The following is a 16,958-nucleotide window of genomic DNA, read 5'->3' as shown; positions in this document are numbered from 1 at the left end:
CAGGGGTGGGGAAATATTACAAGTGGGTTAGCTCCATCTCAAAACAACATTTGCTGATGAAGAGTGTTCTTCCGCCATTCACTAAAGACTAAATAGGTCTCCCCCACTCAGTTAGGCTACTACGATCGCATGCTTTCATAACGATTTTAACGATATTTATGTGGATAAAATGAAATGTTGTTTTTCTTTCCCTGTAGCCTACTCGAGTTAGAAACAATCGAGTGAGATAGAAGTTACTTCCGAGGGAAATGTCTAATAAAGCTCACGGTGTCTATACTGCATCATGTATTGTTGCCCCGAAGAAGCCTTGCCTACTGCAAAGAAGGCTTACCATATCGGTGCCGTTGTGGTAAGCCTTTTGTTTCAATCGGTGGTAATTACCGTTTATTTCATCCATCCTGAAAGTTTTACAAATACAATTGTGTATCTTTTGAAATACTACAATGCAGAACATTGCAGAGGACCATGACACCCCACTGTTTATTGTTGTTTAACGTGGTGACAGACAGTAAATACTTCGGTCATACTGTGTTGGCATGTAGGGCTATCAAAAACACTACATGCTTCGAGGAAATGGTCTTTAAATCTGCACTGACAGCTCTTCCAGTGAAGCACATTGATAAAGATTGTCAAGACTTGTGACTGATCAGGAAGAGCAGAGAGAGTGTGTAACTTTTTCAGTAACTAAAATGAATACATCTGAAAACAGCTAACTATGCCTCTACAGCCTATCTTACATCCCCTGGTGGGGGGGGGGGGGGAGCCTTTTAGTTCACAGAGTTTGAAGAAGAGGATCTCAGCCAAGGTCCAGACCCCTCGGTTGTTAGTCTCAGTCTAGACTGGGAAGAAATAGATAAAAAAACGGTCACACAAGAGTTGCTTATTCACATAAAGATAGGGCACATTCCCTCTCTGTGAAACACTGCATACATGAAGATACGTATAATGAAGATTTCTAATTACTCTGTGCTTCTGTAAGGTTTTTTTTATGTGAATAGCAGAGAGCATCACGAAGCACAACCCTGTTCCAACCCCCCCAGCCTTGAGCAGGGTAGGTGCTAGTCACAACAAGGCTTTTGGGTAACTCATACATCTCAACAGTCAATGCGTCGCTAACAGACTCTGCCCTTTTTTAATTAATGGACTTCATTATAGGTTTTTACACTGTAAGTGAAATAAATACGCACTCAAACTGGCACTCAGTATACCCTTGTGAAAGTCCCTCCACTGGTGATGAGAAATGTCAAGCGCACAGCAGAAGATACTTCCTGTGTCATAACTACAGTAAGGGTTCATTAATGCTCATGGACTTAGCACCTACCTATTTGCCTAGTTCCCAAATGTAAGGATTCTGCTGATGAGTCTGACACCTGGGTATTAATCATAGACCACATGCAGCACAGCACAGCACAGCACAGCACAGCACAGCCCAGTAGAGGTACACAAAGTGGCTTTTACATAAACTGTCAAACCAATACTTTCAGTTTGAATTTGTTTGCCAGTTTGATGCAACAGTAACCCTAAGTGGCCAAGACCCAAGAAGAGCCACAAATGACGACTGTATAAAGCGTAAAACCACGATGTTTGTACTGTATGTCTGTGTATTCGTTTTTTTTTATACGTAGTAAACTTAATATGCTCATAAAAAGCTCTCAGTGGAGCATGAGTACAGAGAAGACACAGTCACTATCGTAGCAGTAGATGAGGTCGAGTGTTGCCCTCACGTTAACCCAAACAGCGTAGTGAAATGGCCTACAATCTCGTGTAAGGGAACATCACCCTGCCCCCATTCTTAAGTTCAAACATTGTAGGCCTACGACAGCGGCAGTCGCCCAAACAATAGGATGGAATGCCACACATCCACTAGGAGCGATGTATCATCATCGTAGAGGAGGACTTGTCTTATGGCCATGTGTGAGTCCAAACACTTTGAAACTAACTGTGAAAATCTTTAATTCCTTGTTCCTAAACTTGAACCTACACAGACGTTAATGTAAAATAAATCAGTGGAGTATATAAAAAACACATTGATTTGAATAACTATTTGAATATTTCTTTCTTACTTACTTTCCCCTCAAAATATATAGTAGTGTTTTCACATCATCACATTCCCTTGGTTGATTTGTGAGGTGAAATCCCATTGAATCCAATGCAGTAGCCGAGTAATGCGGAACTGGCCTCTACTTCCACTTCTAATAGAATAGAATAGAATAGACTTTATTTGTCATTGTGCATTAGATACACAACGAAATTTGTTTGTGCAACCACTAAAAAAGTGCAGTTGTGCTGGGTGGAGGGTATGAGGGTTGTGTGATTATTTAGTTCTGTGTGGAAACCCGCAATGAGCATCAGTCAGACCTCATATGCAGACGATTTAGACCCAGAATTAGACAAAAAAAAGTAGTGGGGAAAAAAGATAATAGAATAATACAAGTTAGATGCATATGGGTATAACAATAATAACTGTTTGCATTTCACTTAAAATAATCCCCTTGGGGAATGGACAGACTAACTTTACTCACACCCACACATGTATATAAACTGATTTGATCACATAGTAGGCCTAAATGGAGTAGCCTACAGCGCCACCTCCTGGTGTAAAGGCTGTAGTGTAGATTGGTGGCTGTAGTGTAGTAGGCTATTCGGCAGATTTAAAATGAGTGAATGTAAGTTAATAACACACACACAGGCGCACTGACTGTCAACATGTAGCCTATACACACATACAACTGTGTCACACACGACTAGACTCTATGTCACTCAGGTAAATGAATGCATGATAAGAATTTGAACCCTCAAAACAGTGAAGCTGTGCAACTAAATGAATTACCATGCCAACCTTAACCAAGCTGTCCTACTTTTGTCTTGCTGTAAGTGGCGCTACTGGACTGTGTATAGTCAGAGACAGTAACGTGCTGGTGAGATAGCCAACGTGAGCAAAAGCAGTGTTTCGCGCTATTGACTGCTGTGCTAGGTACATAGCTATAGTCTTGTTACGACACTTACTTTCACCTCCACGCGTGTTTTCTCAGGTGAAGTGACATCTACGGCTTGCGCTCTTTTAGCTGAAATGGTGTATGATTCTTTTGGTCACCGCGTTCGTAACGAAAGTGATGCGGTCCTAGCTTGGTATCTATAGCGAGTTATGCTAGGTTAGCTGCCTGACGAACCTGTTGGGTAGGATACCTAGATAGTTAGCTTGATTTGGTTGATATTAGACAGACATGTCAATGTCAATACGTCCTTCAGCCGGAGAAACTACAGCTTGCTTGTTATCGTTTGTCTCTGTTGTTTGCCAGCAAGTTGGCCGCTAGTATGGATACGATAGCGGTTAACCTTAGTCAACTGCACAACATTGGTATCTAACTGTGTCAATGCATTAGCTAAAGCAGAAGTAGGGGCCTCACGTTAAAGTCAACCTAAATCTATAAAGCCTTCATGTCACCCAGTTTGTTAACTAGCTAGTGAGACTATGCGAGTGTGATTTTCTGCAAGACATTTAGCATAAGTTAGCTGGCCATCAGAGTTATGCTAGCTAGCTATCTAGCTACCATGGCTGACATTAGCTATCGTTAACCCTGAGTTTTTGTTTTGTTCACTTTAAAGAATCCAACTCTCTGGGCACACTGGCGTTTCCCAGCATTGATGGCTGCTACCTGCCGAAGCAAGAAAATGTCTTTGTCCATACAGTGCTGGACGAGCTGGATGCCTATCAACAAAAAGTTGACCAGAAGAGGTAACGTTAGCATAAGGTTACAGTTGACGTTCAGTCAGACGTTCATCTTTATGTGATTACTTTTGACAGGATGACGTTGCTTGTTGTAATTGTTATGCAGAATTTGACGTTGGGGTTTAGTGTGGTAAGGTTACCTGGATAATGTTTTTTTTACGTTGCATGATACACACTTTCTAAAGTAGAGATTGGCTGGCTTGCAAAGATACTGCTTGAAAGGATTTCATTAGACATTGATGAATACTTGTTCGTCTGAAGCAAGCCCCTGTGTGTTATATCTAAATATAATTGGCAGTATAATGGACTGTGTGGATTGACAGATTTTTTTTTCTCCGTTTTTCTCAGTATCCTTCTCTTTCCACCTCTCCCAAGTCGACTTCGCTACTTGATCCACAGAACGGTTGAGAACCATCTCAACCTCAGCACCTTTTCAGTCGGGGAAGGCTGGTGTCGCCGGGTGGTAGTGTGCTTCTCCCACCTCAGGTAACTGCTTCACTTGTAGCCGGAAAGACCCAGAGTGAAGGATACGCGATGAAAGCAGTCATGCTCACACAACTGAAAAGATTAATGCAAATTTGCATTTATGCAACAGGTATTCAAACTGCGGACAGTTGGGTGATAGGTGTGTGTGTGTGTCTCATAGTCATGGTTTGCCTTAACCCTTCAATTATGGCCCTGATTAACAACTAGTCTATTAACTCAGTTTGGAGTGTGGAAAGCACACACTTCATTACGGTGTCTTTAATACTGTTAGGAACTCTTTACTTATTTTGGCCCATCCAGCAACAGTTAGCATCACTTATGAGATTGTGTTCGTTTTTCAAGAAGCTCACCCTGTGTGAACTGGTCCAGTGAAGTGGTCCACTGGAGGGAGAGAGTGGGCAGGGCACCAAGGCCATGTACTTGGTACATAGGGAACACACACACACACACACACTCATCCACTGTATACCTCAATTGGATCGCAAGTTTGTTCAAAGCATCTGCGAAATGAAGAACTGGGAATGGGAATAAACGGAAGAGTTTCAGCACTTGTGTGTGTGTGTGTATGTAAGTGTGTATGGTGTGTATGTAAGTGTGTGTGTGTGTGTGTAATCAGTCCTGCCATTTAATGATTTGATTGTTCAGGTTGCCCTCTGAGGACACCAGCGACACAGACTCCAGTGCGTATGAGGCTCCCCGGAGCCGAGGCTATCAGCCAATGGAGAACAGCAGAGGGCGGGGAGGAGGGGCCGAGCACAGGCGCTCACGGGGCAGAGGAGGAGGAGGAGGAGGGGGAGGAGGGCGCCGCCCTGACAAGGCCATCTACGTCCCGCGGGCCATGAGGGAGAGGGGCGCCACGCCACAGGGGGTCGTCTCGCCCCCCAAGGACTGCGCCGAGAGAGTCCCCTCCAGCGCCGAGAGTGTCCCCTCCAGCGCCGAGAGAGTCCCCTCCAGCGCCGAGAGAGTCCCCTCCGAGGAGTCCTGCTCTGACACCGCCGACAGCCAACCTGCCACAGCCAATCAGCGCTTAGGGCTGGACCCGCTTGACGAATCGGGCGGTCAGGAAATGTTTGTGCAGCTGTCGGCCTCAGAGCCCTGCCCCTGGCCGCCGGCGTGGGACCAGACGGTGTCGTACTTCGTGAGCATGAGTCTGGACGACCAGGCTGAGGCTGAGGAGGAGGAGGAGGAGGAGGAGGAAGAGGAAGACGACGAGAGTGCCAAAAGCACCAGCAGCACAGGCGTACCTCCCTCCAGCGCCTCGAGCAGCAGGGACAGCGAGGCAGGAGACTGCACCCAAGAGGTTGGTTCTGGTACTGCAGGAACAGAAAGAAAGAATCAGAATCAGAATCAGAATCAGAATGGTATTTATTGCCAGGTAGGTTAACACCTACCTGGAATTTGTTCTGGTGTAAAGGTGCATATAGTAAACATAAAAACATACAAACACAGTAAGTACTACACATAACATAAAACATAAAAACACAGTAAGTACTACACATAACATAAAACATACAAACACAATAAGTACTACACAAACACAATAAGTACTACAATACAAAAAGCAGGGCAGGAGTGCAAAAGTGGATGTGCAATGTGCAATGTAGTGTGTGTTAACATAACACAGGCTTGAGGTGTGGGGGCGGGTTAAGTGTCCACGTCAGGAGGGGGTCCCGGGCCTTGTTAATAAGGCCAACGGCAGCCGGGAAGAAGCTGGTTTTGTGGCGTGAGGTTTTGGTCCTGATGGACCGCAGCCTCCTGCCGGAGGGAAGGACCTCGAAGAGTTTGTAACCCGGGTGGGAGGGTTAGGAGTTAGGAGTTCGTTCCACACACTTCTTTTTGTCTGAAAATAGTTGAATGGGATATGCCATGGTGTAGAGTTCCGCTGTGAGTGAGTGCAGCCTGATAACCCAAATAACCCTAAACTTATGTAGATATTGAGATGTTGCACTGAGCTGCTTTCAGTATGCTAAACTTACAAAGGCCATGATGTGAATGTCTGTGTCTTAGAAACACTGTAGGTGGTCATTGCTGCTGTTTGATCTTTTCCTTAGATCATCTCAAAGCTGACAGAGGAAGACGTTAGCATTGAGCACGCGCAAAATGATTACTCTTCCTTTGAGAATGTGTGGATCAATGACGAAGAGTTTTCCCACGTCATCGAGATCTACAACTTCCCTGCCATGTTTAAGGATGAGGACCTGCTCGATGCTTTCAGCGCCTACAGGTGAGCAGATGCTCTCTCCTCTACCTCCTCCTCTCCTCTCTTCCCCCTCTCCTCTCCTCTCCTCCCCCTGTCCTCTCCTCCACCTCTCCTCTCCTCTCCTCCACCTCTTCTCCTCCACCTCTTCTCTCCTCCACCTCCACCTCTTCTGTCCTCTCCTCTCTCCTCTCCTCCCCCTCTCCTCTCCTCCACCTCTTCTCTCCTCCACCTCCACCTCTTCTCTCCTCTCCTCCTCTCCTCTCCTCCACCTCTCCTCTCCCTCTTCCCCTCTCTCCTCTCCACCTCTCCTCTCCTCCCCTCTCCTCCCCCTCTCCTCTCCTCTCCTCCACCTCCACCTCTCCTCTCCTCCACCTCTCCTCCACCTCTCCCTCTCCTCTCCTCCACCTCCACCTCTCCTCTCCTCCACCTCTCCTCCACCTCTCCCTCTCCTCTCCTCTCCTCCACCTCTCCTCCACCTCCACCTCCACCTCCCCTCTCCTCCCCCTCTCCTCTCCTCTCCTCCACCTCCACCTCTCCTCTCCTCCACCTCTCCTCTCCTCTCCTCTCCTCTCCTTCCCTCTCCTCTCCTCTCCTCCCCCTCTCCTTCAGGCCACCTTTGTAATATCCTGGTTCTGAGTCAGGTCTTCCTGTGGATGGTAGTTACTAGGGCTGAACGATTTGGGAAAATAATCTAATTGCGTTTTTTTACCAAAATATTGCGATTGCGGTTTAATATGCGATTTTTTTTTTATCCTCTTTTTTTCCCAACAAAACGTAATGAATGATTTCAATATGACCAACACAATATTAGATACATTTAGTGTAAAATATTCTTTCCCACATTTTACATTTTTATTTAACTGCTCATTACAGAAACAAGAACAACAAATCGGTGGCTTTGCCACTGTGCATTTAAGTAATTTAAACAAAGTCATTGTAAGTATAAACATTAGGCATGCACTTTTTAAACACTGTGTGCAAGATTTACCATCTTAAAAAAAAAAAAAAAAAAACTTTTATTTTTTTTATTTTTTAGACCACGTTGTAATCGCGGACGTTGCGGTTAAAAAATCGCGTTTTACCATATCGCGATTTAATCGCAAATGCAATTAATCGTTCAGCCCTAGTAGTTACCGGAGTAGTTACCTGAGCCCGTGGTCATTGGCTTATACTAACGCACCCTAATTCTGGGTTTCGTAGGCTATGTTTATACTGAAGCTCTTAATGCAGAGTTCACTTTCTGATAGTCTGTGGTTACATTTGCCATTTACACCTCAAGTTCAAATCCCATTCACTTTGTTCCTATTTATACGAGCATGGTGCACATCCAGTCCGCTTGTGCGTTATTCACTACTGTGCTCAAAGGTGGAGTTGGGTTTGTATGTACTACACAGTGTAAACATTTGAGATCTAGCTCTGCATTGTAGAAGGTGCTGTACAGAAATGAACATGTCTGTCTGTCTCTGTCTGTCCCTCTGTCTGTCTGTCTGTCTGTCTGTCTGTCTGTGTCTGTCTGTCTCTGTCTGCCTGTCTGTCTGTCTGCCTGTCTGTCTGTCTCTGTCTGTCTGTCTGTCTGTCTCTCTGCCTGTCTGTCTGCCTGTCTGTCTGTCTGTCTGTCTGTCTGTCTGTCTGTCTGTCTGTCTAAACAGCGGCGGAGGCATGAAGATCAAGTGGGTCGACGACACGCATGCACTCGGCGTATTCTCCAGTGAAACCGCAGGTATGACGTCACTGTGGCAGTGTTGTGTGAGCTGGCGTTTCAGGTATGACGTCACGGTGGCAGTGTTGTGTGAGCTGGCGTTTCAGGTATGACGTCACTGTGGCAGTGTTGTGTGAGCTGGCGTTTCAGGCTGGTTAACATAAAAGGATTATTTCTATCTTCGGTTGTAGTAGAATCACTAGTCTATTACTGTTTATTGTCAACTTTTGTTTGCACCATAAGAGCAGTAGAACCGTGCGTTTGAAAGTTTCAGGTAATTACTCTTCTCATCATGGTAATTACCCTACCTAAGGTTAGGGGTAGGGCTGGTGTGATGGTTAGATGGTTAGGACTAGGGCTGAACGATTTGGGAAAATAATCTAATATGCGATTTTTTTAATTTTATCCAAATTTTTTTCCCAACAAATCGTAATGAATGATTTAAATATGACCAGCACAATATTAGATACATTTAGTGTAAAATATTATTTCCCACATTTAAATTTTTTATTTAACGGCTCATTACAGAATCAAGAACAACAAATCGGTGGCTTTGCCACTGTGCATTTAAGTAATTTAAACAAAGTCATTGTAAGAATTCCTTATTCCTTCTGGTCTTTGATTGATGGAGGAAGAAGGTGGTGATTGATGGTTGCCGTGTCGTAACTGGATGCCGATTGGTGGTTCATTTGTGGGAAGTTGATGATTGGTGTGTGTGTTTAGCTGCAGAGGCCCTGTCCATCACACACCCCCTGCTCAAGACGCGGCCGCTCGCTCAAGCCAGCAGGAAGTCCAAAGGAAAAGCAGTCCGGCGAGCAGGTACCTATCTCCTCACCACACCAGTCATCTCCGCTCTCACACACACACAGTGAGGGATCGGGTACCTACTCATACTGAATAGCTCTTCACTAAGCAAGTTCATCCATACTCATACTGAATTGCTCTTCAATAAGCAAGTTCATCCATACTCACATACTGAATAGCTCTTCACTAAGCAAGTTCATCCATACTCATACGCTAATTACCATTACATTTCAGTACTACACAGAAAATCATCTGTGAATCATCTGTAGTAAAGAAGTTTTTGAGGTTCTAATGAAAAAACTAAACTCCTCCTCCTCCTCCTCCTCCTCTCCCTGTCCTCCTCCCTCTCCTCCTCCTCCTCCTCTCCCTCTCCTCCTCCTCCTCCTCCTCCTCCTCTCCCTGTCCTCCTCTTCCCTCTCCTCCTCCTCCTCCTCTCCCTGTCCTCCTCTTCCCTCTCCTCCTCTTCCCTCTCCTCCTTCTCTCTCTCTCCTCCTCCTCCTCCTCCTCCTCTCCCTGTCCTCCTCCCTCTCCTCCTCCTCTCCCCCTCCTCCTCCTCCTCCTCCTCCTCTCCCTGTCGTCCTCCTCCTCCCCCTCCCTCTCCTCCTCCTCTCCTCCTCCTCTCCCTCTCCTCCTCCTCCTCCTCCTCCTCTCCCTCTCCTCCTCCCCCTCCCTCTCCTCCTCCTCTCCCTCTCCTCCTCCCCCTCCCTCTCCTCCTCCTCCTCTCCCTCTCCTCCTCCTCCTCCTCTCCTCTCCTCCGTGTCCAGAGTTCATCCAGCCGGTGAAGGAGCGTCCCCGTACAGACACGGCCGTGGCGCGCCGCATGGTGACCCGAGCTCTAGGGCTGCAGCGCGGGGGACTGAGGGGCAAACGCTGCTGACACACCTGCACTGGTGAGACCTGTCCCCTAGCAACACACCTGTCCCCTAGCAACACACCTGTCCCCTAGCAACGCACCTGTCCCCTAGCTCACACCTGTCCCCTAGCAACGCACCTGCCCCCTAGCTCACACCTGTCCCCTGTCTACACACCTGCCCCCTATTTACCACTGCAGCACTTTCGTCGACCTGAGGCCCTGTCCTATGACCTGGCCTCATGTAACCTTACACATAACAACAACAATAACAACAACAACAATAATAAATATAGCTGCAAGCAGCGATGCGGATTCCTCCAAAGATTGCGAACCAGGGGAAAATGTATATTCTTCACAATGTGTCACTGTATAGAAAAATCCATGCTGCAGACTTACCAATGGGATATTCAATTTGAAATGCAACTAGAAAATGCATTTCCTGAAGGAAATACCAGTGCATGAAATGCAAAAGTTAAGAAAGGAAGAAGAAAAGAAAGAAGAGTGGAAGAAGGAAAGAAACAATAGTCTTGCTTCAACAGGGAATTGAACTAACAACCTACTGATTACTGAACGACTTCTCTACCCCTGTACCACTGTCACCTGAAGTAGTGTTCGCGCACAGGACTAAACGAACAGAGAGAGAGACATTACATTGGAAATCACGCTGGCAACTAGCGATTTGCAATTTGCTTTATATCAATCATTTTTGAAGATATGAAGTTGCCTTTGCACATGGGAACATGTTGTAGTGTCTTCCACGTGCTTACCAAGTTTGGTGTTGATATCGGAAAGATTTGCTGAGATATGACTTCACTTTCTGTTTGGCTGCTTTTCTGCTGAATTTGAGTGGCTGTACCGGACAAACGGTTGTGAGGATCAAAATTATATGAATGTTTTTTGTGAAGCTTGGTCTGAAGATCATCTCTAGTCATTTTGAAGATTGTAGGAGGAGTAGGCTTTCAAAGGTTTTTGATAAAACCGGAAATAGAGGAAAATCTATATAACCGTTGAACGTTGAATTCGTCTTGATCCAAGGAATCCAATGGTACCTCATTTTTGAAAATCGGTCAAACGGTTCAAAAGTTACAGTGTTAACAAAAGTCCAACTTTGACCCGTTGGTGGCGCTAGCGTGGTCTAGTGGGAGACATGAAACTTGGTGTGAGTAAAGAAGGGACTGTCCTTAATGAGTGTGCCAAATTTCAGAAAAAGTTACCATACGGTTCTAGGGGCTGCCATTGACTCCCATGGTACAAACATAATAATAAGAAAGCCTACAATAACAATAGGTTTCCTCCTGACGGAGGAATCCTAATAATAATGGGAACTATGATCGTAACAATATTCAAGAAAACAACAGCTGTAGTATTAGTATCGGCAGATATCCAAAGTCAGGTATCAGAATCGGATCAGAAGTGGAAAGAGTGGATGGGTCCGTCTCTGATGTCCGTCCCCCTCTCCCTGTCCACTAAGCACTATGTGTGGACACGTGAAGTGATGATGTGTCCTCATGAACTAATGATCCACATGCAGCTTCAGTCTTGCATCTGCACAGGGGTTTGTGGGTTCTTCAAGCTGCTTTGCTGGAGGATGCATTGGTGACACTGATGCTGGGGCGACAGTGGTACAGGAGGTAAAGAAGTCGTTTGGTAACCAGAAGGTTGCTAGTTCGATTCCCTGTCGAAGCGTCCTTGAGCAAGACACTGAACCCCCTAATTGCTCCTGATGTGCAGTGTGCCATCAGTTTAAATGTAAAAATGTGTACACATCCTTGTAAGTTGCTCTGGATAAAAGCGTCTGCTAAATGACTAAATGTAAAAATGTAAATGATAACATCACTGTTGGCATGTATCTGTCTTCACCAGGGCCGCCCCGTCAAGAGTGGAACCAGAGGGAGATCAGTGGAAACATGGGATCGTTCTCATCTCTCTGATAGTAGGATGTCTGAAACATGGGATCATTCTCTCTGATAATCCCCTTCAAGCTACAGTAGGATGTCTGAAACATGGGATCATTCTCTCTGATAATCCCCTTCAAGCTACAGTAGGATGTCTGAAACATGGGATCATTCTCTCTGATAATCCCCTTCAAGCTACAGTACGATGTCTGAAACGATGTCATCTCATCTTGTATCCTAAATGTGTGCCTGCCGTCCATCCATCAATTATACTTCCTGTTTTGTTTGTTTGTTTGTTTGTTTGTTTGTTTGTTTTGTTGAAGTGCTTCTGGATCAGCTGTGTTTAGCTGTACATGCCTCCACTCCCCCCATAGTTTTCATAGGAAATATTACCGGTGCCATATTGGAACAGTGAAACACTCACAAGACAAGACACTCATTCTCATCGGCAGTGTGTCTGTGTATAGTGAACGCCATGGTGATGGTGATGGTGATGACCCCTGACCCCTGCAGAACAGTGGTCTTCTAGGCAATGGCCACGGCGTTTCTGCACTTGTGACGTTTCTGGTTCCTTATGAGAGTCTTGCCAAATGTATGTCTCCTCTCAGCTCCTCGGCCAATCAGGGAAGTGGGCTGGTAGGTCATTCAGAACAACCATTAATTACCCTTTTTTTTTTTTTTTTTTTTTTCTGTACAAAACAGAATGCCATGATTGCCTAACTGACTGTTTTGTTTTTAAACCATAATTAACCATAATATATATATATATATATATATATAGGCATCATTTCACCTGGAAAAGTCACTACATTTATTCATTTATTTTTGCTCATTTCAACAAGATTTTAAATTTTATTTCAATAATAGGATTTACTTGATACTACTTCTGCATGTACTTAAAAAGTGTTACATCCTGGTCCTGAGTGTACGAAAGAACACACAGGCATTCCCTCCTCCCGAACCTGGCACAAGAGCCAACCGTTGCCCTGGAAACCCAACAAATGAACTTGCAGAATGATCAACTGCCTAATTCCCAAACGCAGTTTTGACAGTATTTCTTAAGACTCTTCAAGCAACACTAACTATTTTTGTTCAGTGTTTTGTGTATTAAGGTATTTTTAATGTTGTGGTATTTTGTACAGTAAAATAAAGAATGTATTACATTTTGAATGGCTTATGTGGTTACATTACAAGGACACACTTTTTATGGATATGGGACTCAGCAGACGCTTTTGCCCCAAGCTTTAGAAATCATGACACAACACTGAAGTGTCCATTTAAAGTTTTAAATAAAATAATAATAATTATTCCAAACATTAAAACTATTTATAAACTATGCCTTCAACAGAAGCCTTTTAATGTTTCATTATTTATACATACATACATATTGATTGATTGATTGATTGATTTTTTTTATATACCAAGGATGTCACTGAAGCGGACATCACAAGGTAGATCGTTCCACCACTGAGGTAACACAAACCAAAGGAGTCTAGGCTGCTGAGAGAAGGCAAATACGACCGACACTCATCAGAGGAGTGGAGTGGTCTAGGGGGGGGGGGGGGGGGATAGAGCTGAATTATGGTATTTAAATAGGCAGGTGCTGATCCAGTGGTCGTCCTATAGATAAGAGAGAGGTATTAAAGCACTTTGAGCTGCATTCTTTTGCATGAAAGGTGCTATATAAATAAAGTTTTATTATTATTATTATTATTATTATTCAAATAAAATTCTAGCAGCAACAGGGAGCCAGTGAAGGGCGACCAGCAGAGGAGTGAGATGTGTCCTGTTTGGCTGATTAAAAACATGTATTAACGTTTAACACTGTTTCTGTTGCACGGGCCGGCCTTTATCCTAATATAACATAACGCTGGATTTAACGAGTAACTATCTAGTCAGGGCGACAGTGGTACAGGAGGTAAAGAAGTCGTTTAGTAATCAGAAGGTTGCTAGTTCGATTCCCTGTCGAAGCGTCCTTGAGCAAGACACTGAACCCCTAATTGCTCCTGATGTGCAGTGTGCCATCAGTGTAAATAAAAAATGTGTATACATTGTAAGTCACACATATGTAAGTCGCTTTGGATAAAAGCGTCTGCTAAATGACTAAATGTAAATGTAGTCATGTAAGTGGGGAAAGCCCATAGTTGTTAATGTCAGCAGCGCATTAGTGCTGCATGTCCAGAGCTTTATTAACTTCTGCATACAGATGTAGCCTGGATCTGTATTAGACCCCTTAGTTTACAGAAACAAACCAGTGTGCAGTGTCTCACTCTGAGGTTCATGGTCTGTCAATATTAACAAGTGTTGATTAATAGAGCTAATGAGAAGAATGATCTTGAGTTTGTTGGACCGGGTTAGCGTGAGCACCATGGAAAAGCGAATGGACTGTAACCATGGAGACGGACACGCTGAACAAGGACTCTGATCCGAAACATCCGTATGGCGACAATAGAATAGAAAAGGGAAAAGTGTGTCACGTAAGCTACACGGACCTTTGTGTAGTCCAGTTGATGAGACCTAGCGCCCGTGGAAATCAGCCTTTCCCATGAGACCTAGCGCCCGTGGAAATCGGCTTTTCCCGAATCCTTTTGAGTTGATGAGACCTAGCGCTCGTGGAAATAAGCCTTTCCCGAACCCTTTTGAGTCGCAGTTGTTCACCCTCTGCACCAAACCATAGCTCTGAAAACAATGTCTTCCTCAAAGGACGTGTTCACCTGTGTGTGTAAGTAAGGTCTTCCTCAAAGGACGTGTTCACCTGTGTGTGTAAGTAAGGTCTTCCTCAAAGGACGTGTTCACCTGTGTGTGTGTAAGTAATGTCTTCCTCAAAGGACGTGTTCACCTGTGTGTGTAAGTAAGGTACGCGGTCTCTGACAGACGGGTACTATTCAAGAGGAATGCAAAACATTTTCACTTTTATTACAGAAAACAAAACAATACATGAAGCACCATGTGGCTCGGCGTCCCATTCAAGCATACACACTCATACGTGCATGTGTGTGTCACTATTCATCGATACCATTCACTGGTCGTGGGGACCCCCTCGAAAACGGAGGGCACCAGTGTTTCATAGATGTCCCACAGAATATGCGTACATACAAGGTGTGGTGTTCGTCGCCTCCTGTGGCCGAACAGGAGGAATAAACTAAATATTAAAAAAATCCCTGACTGATGTCAATAAGTTACTTGGCATGCTTGCTGTAGAAAATAATAAAAAATGTAAAAAAATGAATAGAAAGCTAAGGCTGAAGGCTGAACCTAGCTACTGCTGTGGAGAGAATGACATTGCGATTATGAGTACTTAAGCTGCGTACAACGAGAGGCAAACAAATGCAGAAATATGAATGTATTTTTTAAAAGTGTTCTCTGACTGATGTTAATCACGTCACAGGCCATTATCCAGTGCTTCATGGCAGGCCCGCTGTGTGTCAAGCTCATGCCCAGGGATAAGATGACCCCCCTACCACACACACACACACACACACACACACACACACACAGCAGCTCACCAAGAGGCACAGCAAGGCAAACACACACACACACACACACACACAGGTCGCTGACTGGCCATAAACATGTTTCAATTGCGTATGGCAACCCACACACAACAACAACGTATGTCTAATTTGCACACAGCAAAACAGTTCTCCTCTTCCACACACTACTTAATCATAGACCTTTGCACACACACACACACACACACACAAACACACACACACACACACCCCGGGGGGGGGGGGCCATCTGTACCCTTTGGCGAGCCTGCTGCCTGCTTCATGGTGTCGGGGGCCATTGATGGGAGGATATCCAGATGTTTCTTTGGTCTGAGCCATGGAAGGTCTACCAGCACACTGGTTGGATCAAAGAGGATGACCCCCTCTGACGAAGAGGAGGTCAACTAACTCTTCTTAAATAAGGCAATAAAACTCCAGGGAAAGTGGAGTTAAGATACGAGTTAGCACCCATTTTCATGTCATAAACCCACACACATATACATATACATAGACATACATTCACTCACATTTCACGTGTTCTGTGATTAGTGTCCACGTATTGTTCAAAGGGGGGTAAGGCTGTCTCAAAAAAACATGTTTCTCCATATTCAGCACCACAAAAGATTGCAGAGCAGTCCCCCTAGTGGTTGGGAGTGTTCTTGATTTCTAAAAGGTTCACCATTCATTTCAAGGGACTCGCTGCCGGAAGGTTCTCTCCAATCTTTTTCTTCAGGTTTGTCCGAGTCCTTTCCTCTACCTGGACGACAGCTGGTTGGTCATCAGTCCAGGAAAGCTGTCATCTATGTCTGAGCTCAGAGACCCACCTGCAGAACCGAGATAGGCAACAGACTACATTACCCACAATGCCTCCGGTGTAGCACAGACTACATCACCCACAATGCCTCTGGTGTAGCACAGACTACATCACCCACAATGTGGGTACATATATGGTGTACATATGGTGTAGCATAACTTTTTGCACAGAACAGAGAAAGACAACAGCCTTTACCAACTACCCTTCAATTAGACAAAGACTACATTACCCACAATGCCTCTGGTGTAGCACAGACTACTACATCACCCACAATGCCGCTGGTGTACATATGGTGTAGCATAACTTTTTTGCACAGTAAAAGCCATATCCTCTCTCGTTGTTGGCCCCAAGTCCCCAATCAACGGCAGAACCCACCTATATGACAGTTGTATGTCCAAATGCGGTAGCCGTCATATCGACACTTGCACTTCATGATGTTGTTGGTGTAGTCCGACTCGGCAACCTCATAGTTGGGGTTGATGACCACCTGTGGGATGTGATGGAATATAATTTGTACCCTATAATGGAGACCAGTCTTGGATTCTAGTCAGTCATGATCCAGGTTTTAATCTTATACAATGGCTGCCACCAAGGGAGACAAAGCCTGAAGGTCCACTCATAGCTTCACCTTAGACTCATCTGAATTATTCCTTGTAGGATTTGCTCTTAAAAGCTGAGTTTAGGGGTGTTACCGTCTATTCAAATAAGCCCTGGATAGAAAGCTTTGTCCCGACCTGGGGGGGGGGAAGGTGAGACCAATGTCGCACCTCACTCCCCTGGTCAAAATCAATTATATTCACCCAGGAACTGTCCACATTCTCGTGGAATCCAAACAAAAGTAACAATTATAACTAGGCATAATAAACATTGAATTATTGACTATGGCATATTCTTATTAACTATACCGGTCCCTTCAGATGGGGGCAGGGAACTGAATCAGTACATATTGATCATACTGATCGATCAGATCAGAGTGATTTTACTCA

The 16,958-nt window shown here is 44.8% G+C and overlaps 2 protein-coding genes across 4 annotated transcripts in view; one reads left to right on the top strand and one right to left on the bottom strand.

Moving 5' to 3' along the window:
- Positions 1-2,844: 2,844 nt before the first annotated feature.
- On the top strand, positions 2,845-12,369 carry r3hcc1 (R3H domain and coiled-coil containing 1). 3 transcript variants are annotated; one of them, XM_042709405.1, is made up of 10 exons: positions 2,845-2,918; positions 3,607-3,736; positions 4,079-4,216; positions 4,862-5,516; positions 6,268-6,440; positions 8,066-8,136; positions 8,839-8,934; positions 9,684-9,809; positions 11,636-11,688; positions 11,731-12,369. In XM_042709405.1, exons 4-8 carry the CDS (start codon positions 4,935-4,937, stop codon positions 9,794-9,796), a joined length of 1,035 nt encoding a protein of 344 aa, XP_042565339.1. In that variant the 5' UTR covers positions 2,845-2,918; positions 3,607-3,736; positions 4,079-4,216; positions 4,862-4,934; the 3' UTR covers positions 9,797-9,809; positions 11,636-11,688; positions 11,731-12,369. The 3 variants fall into 3 exon arrangements, with proteins under 3 accessions (XP_042565339.1, XP_042565338.1, XP_042565337.1); XM_042709404.1 differs by having other exon boundaries at positions 2,884-2,974; XM_042709403.1 differs by having other exon boundaries at positions 2,898-3,032.
- Positions 12,370-14,562: 2,193 nt separating this feature from the next.
- Positions 14,563-16,958, bottom strand: part of loxl2a (lysyl oxidase-like 2a) — a 61,222-nt gene continuing 58,826 nt past the window's right edge. The window contains exons 13-14 of the mRNA XM_031577683.1: positions 16,348-16,459; positions 14,563-15,982 (exon numbers count right to left, since the gene is read on the bottom strand). Of these exons, the coding sequence (XP_031433543.1) occupies positions 15,912-15,982; positions 16,348-16,459 (183 nt within the window). The 3' untranslated portion in view covers positions 14,563-15,911. The remainder of the gene's footprint in view (positions 15,983-16,347; positions 16,460-16,958) is intronic.

This window comes from Clupea harengus, chromosome 12 (assembly GCF_900700415.2).
Source record: "Clupea harengus chromosome 12, Ch_v2.0.2, whole genome shotgun sequence".
Taxonomy (NCBI): Eukaryota; Metazoa; Chordata; class Actinopteri; order Clupeiformes; family Clupeidae; genus Clupea; species Clupea harengus.
The sequence above is the reverse complement of the archived record's forward strand: the minus strand, read 5'-3'. Positions and strand labels throughout refer to the sequence as shown.

What these genes read in the sequence shown, in the direction of transcription:
- r3hcc1 (XM_042709405.1), top strand. Translation starts at nt 4,935, where the DNA reads ATGGAGAACAGCAGAGGGCGGGGAGGAGGGGCCGAGCACAGGCGCTCA. An exon ending in CAGGAGACTGCACCCAAGAG is followed by an intron (nt 5,517 to 6,267) that starts GTTGGTTCTGGT and finishes TCTTTTCCTTAG; the next exon opens with ATCATCTCAAAGCTGACAGA. An exon ending in ATTCTCCAGTGAAACCGCAG is followed by an intron (nt 8,137 to 8,838) that starts GTATGACGTCAC and finishes GTGTGTGTTTAG; the next exon opens with CTGCAGAGGCCCTGTCCATC.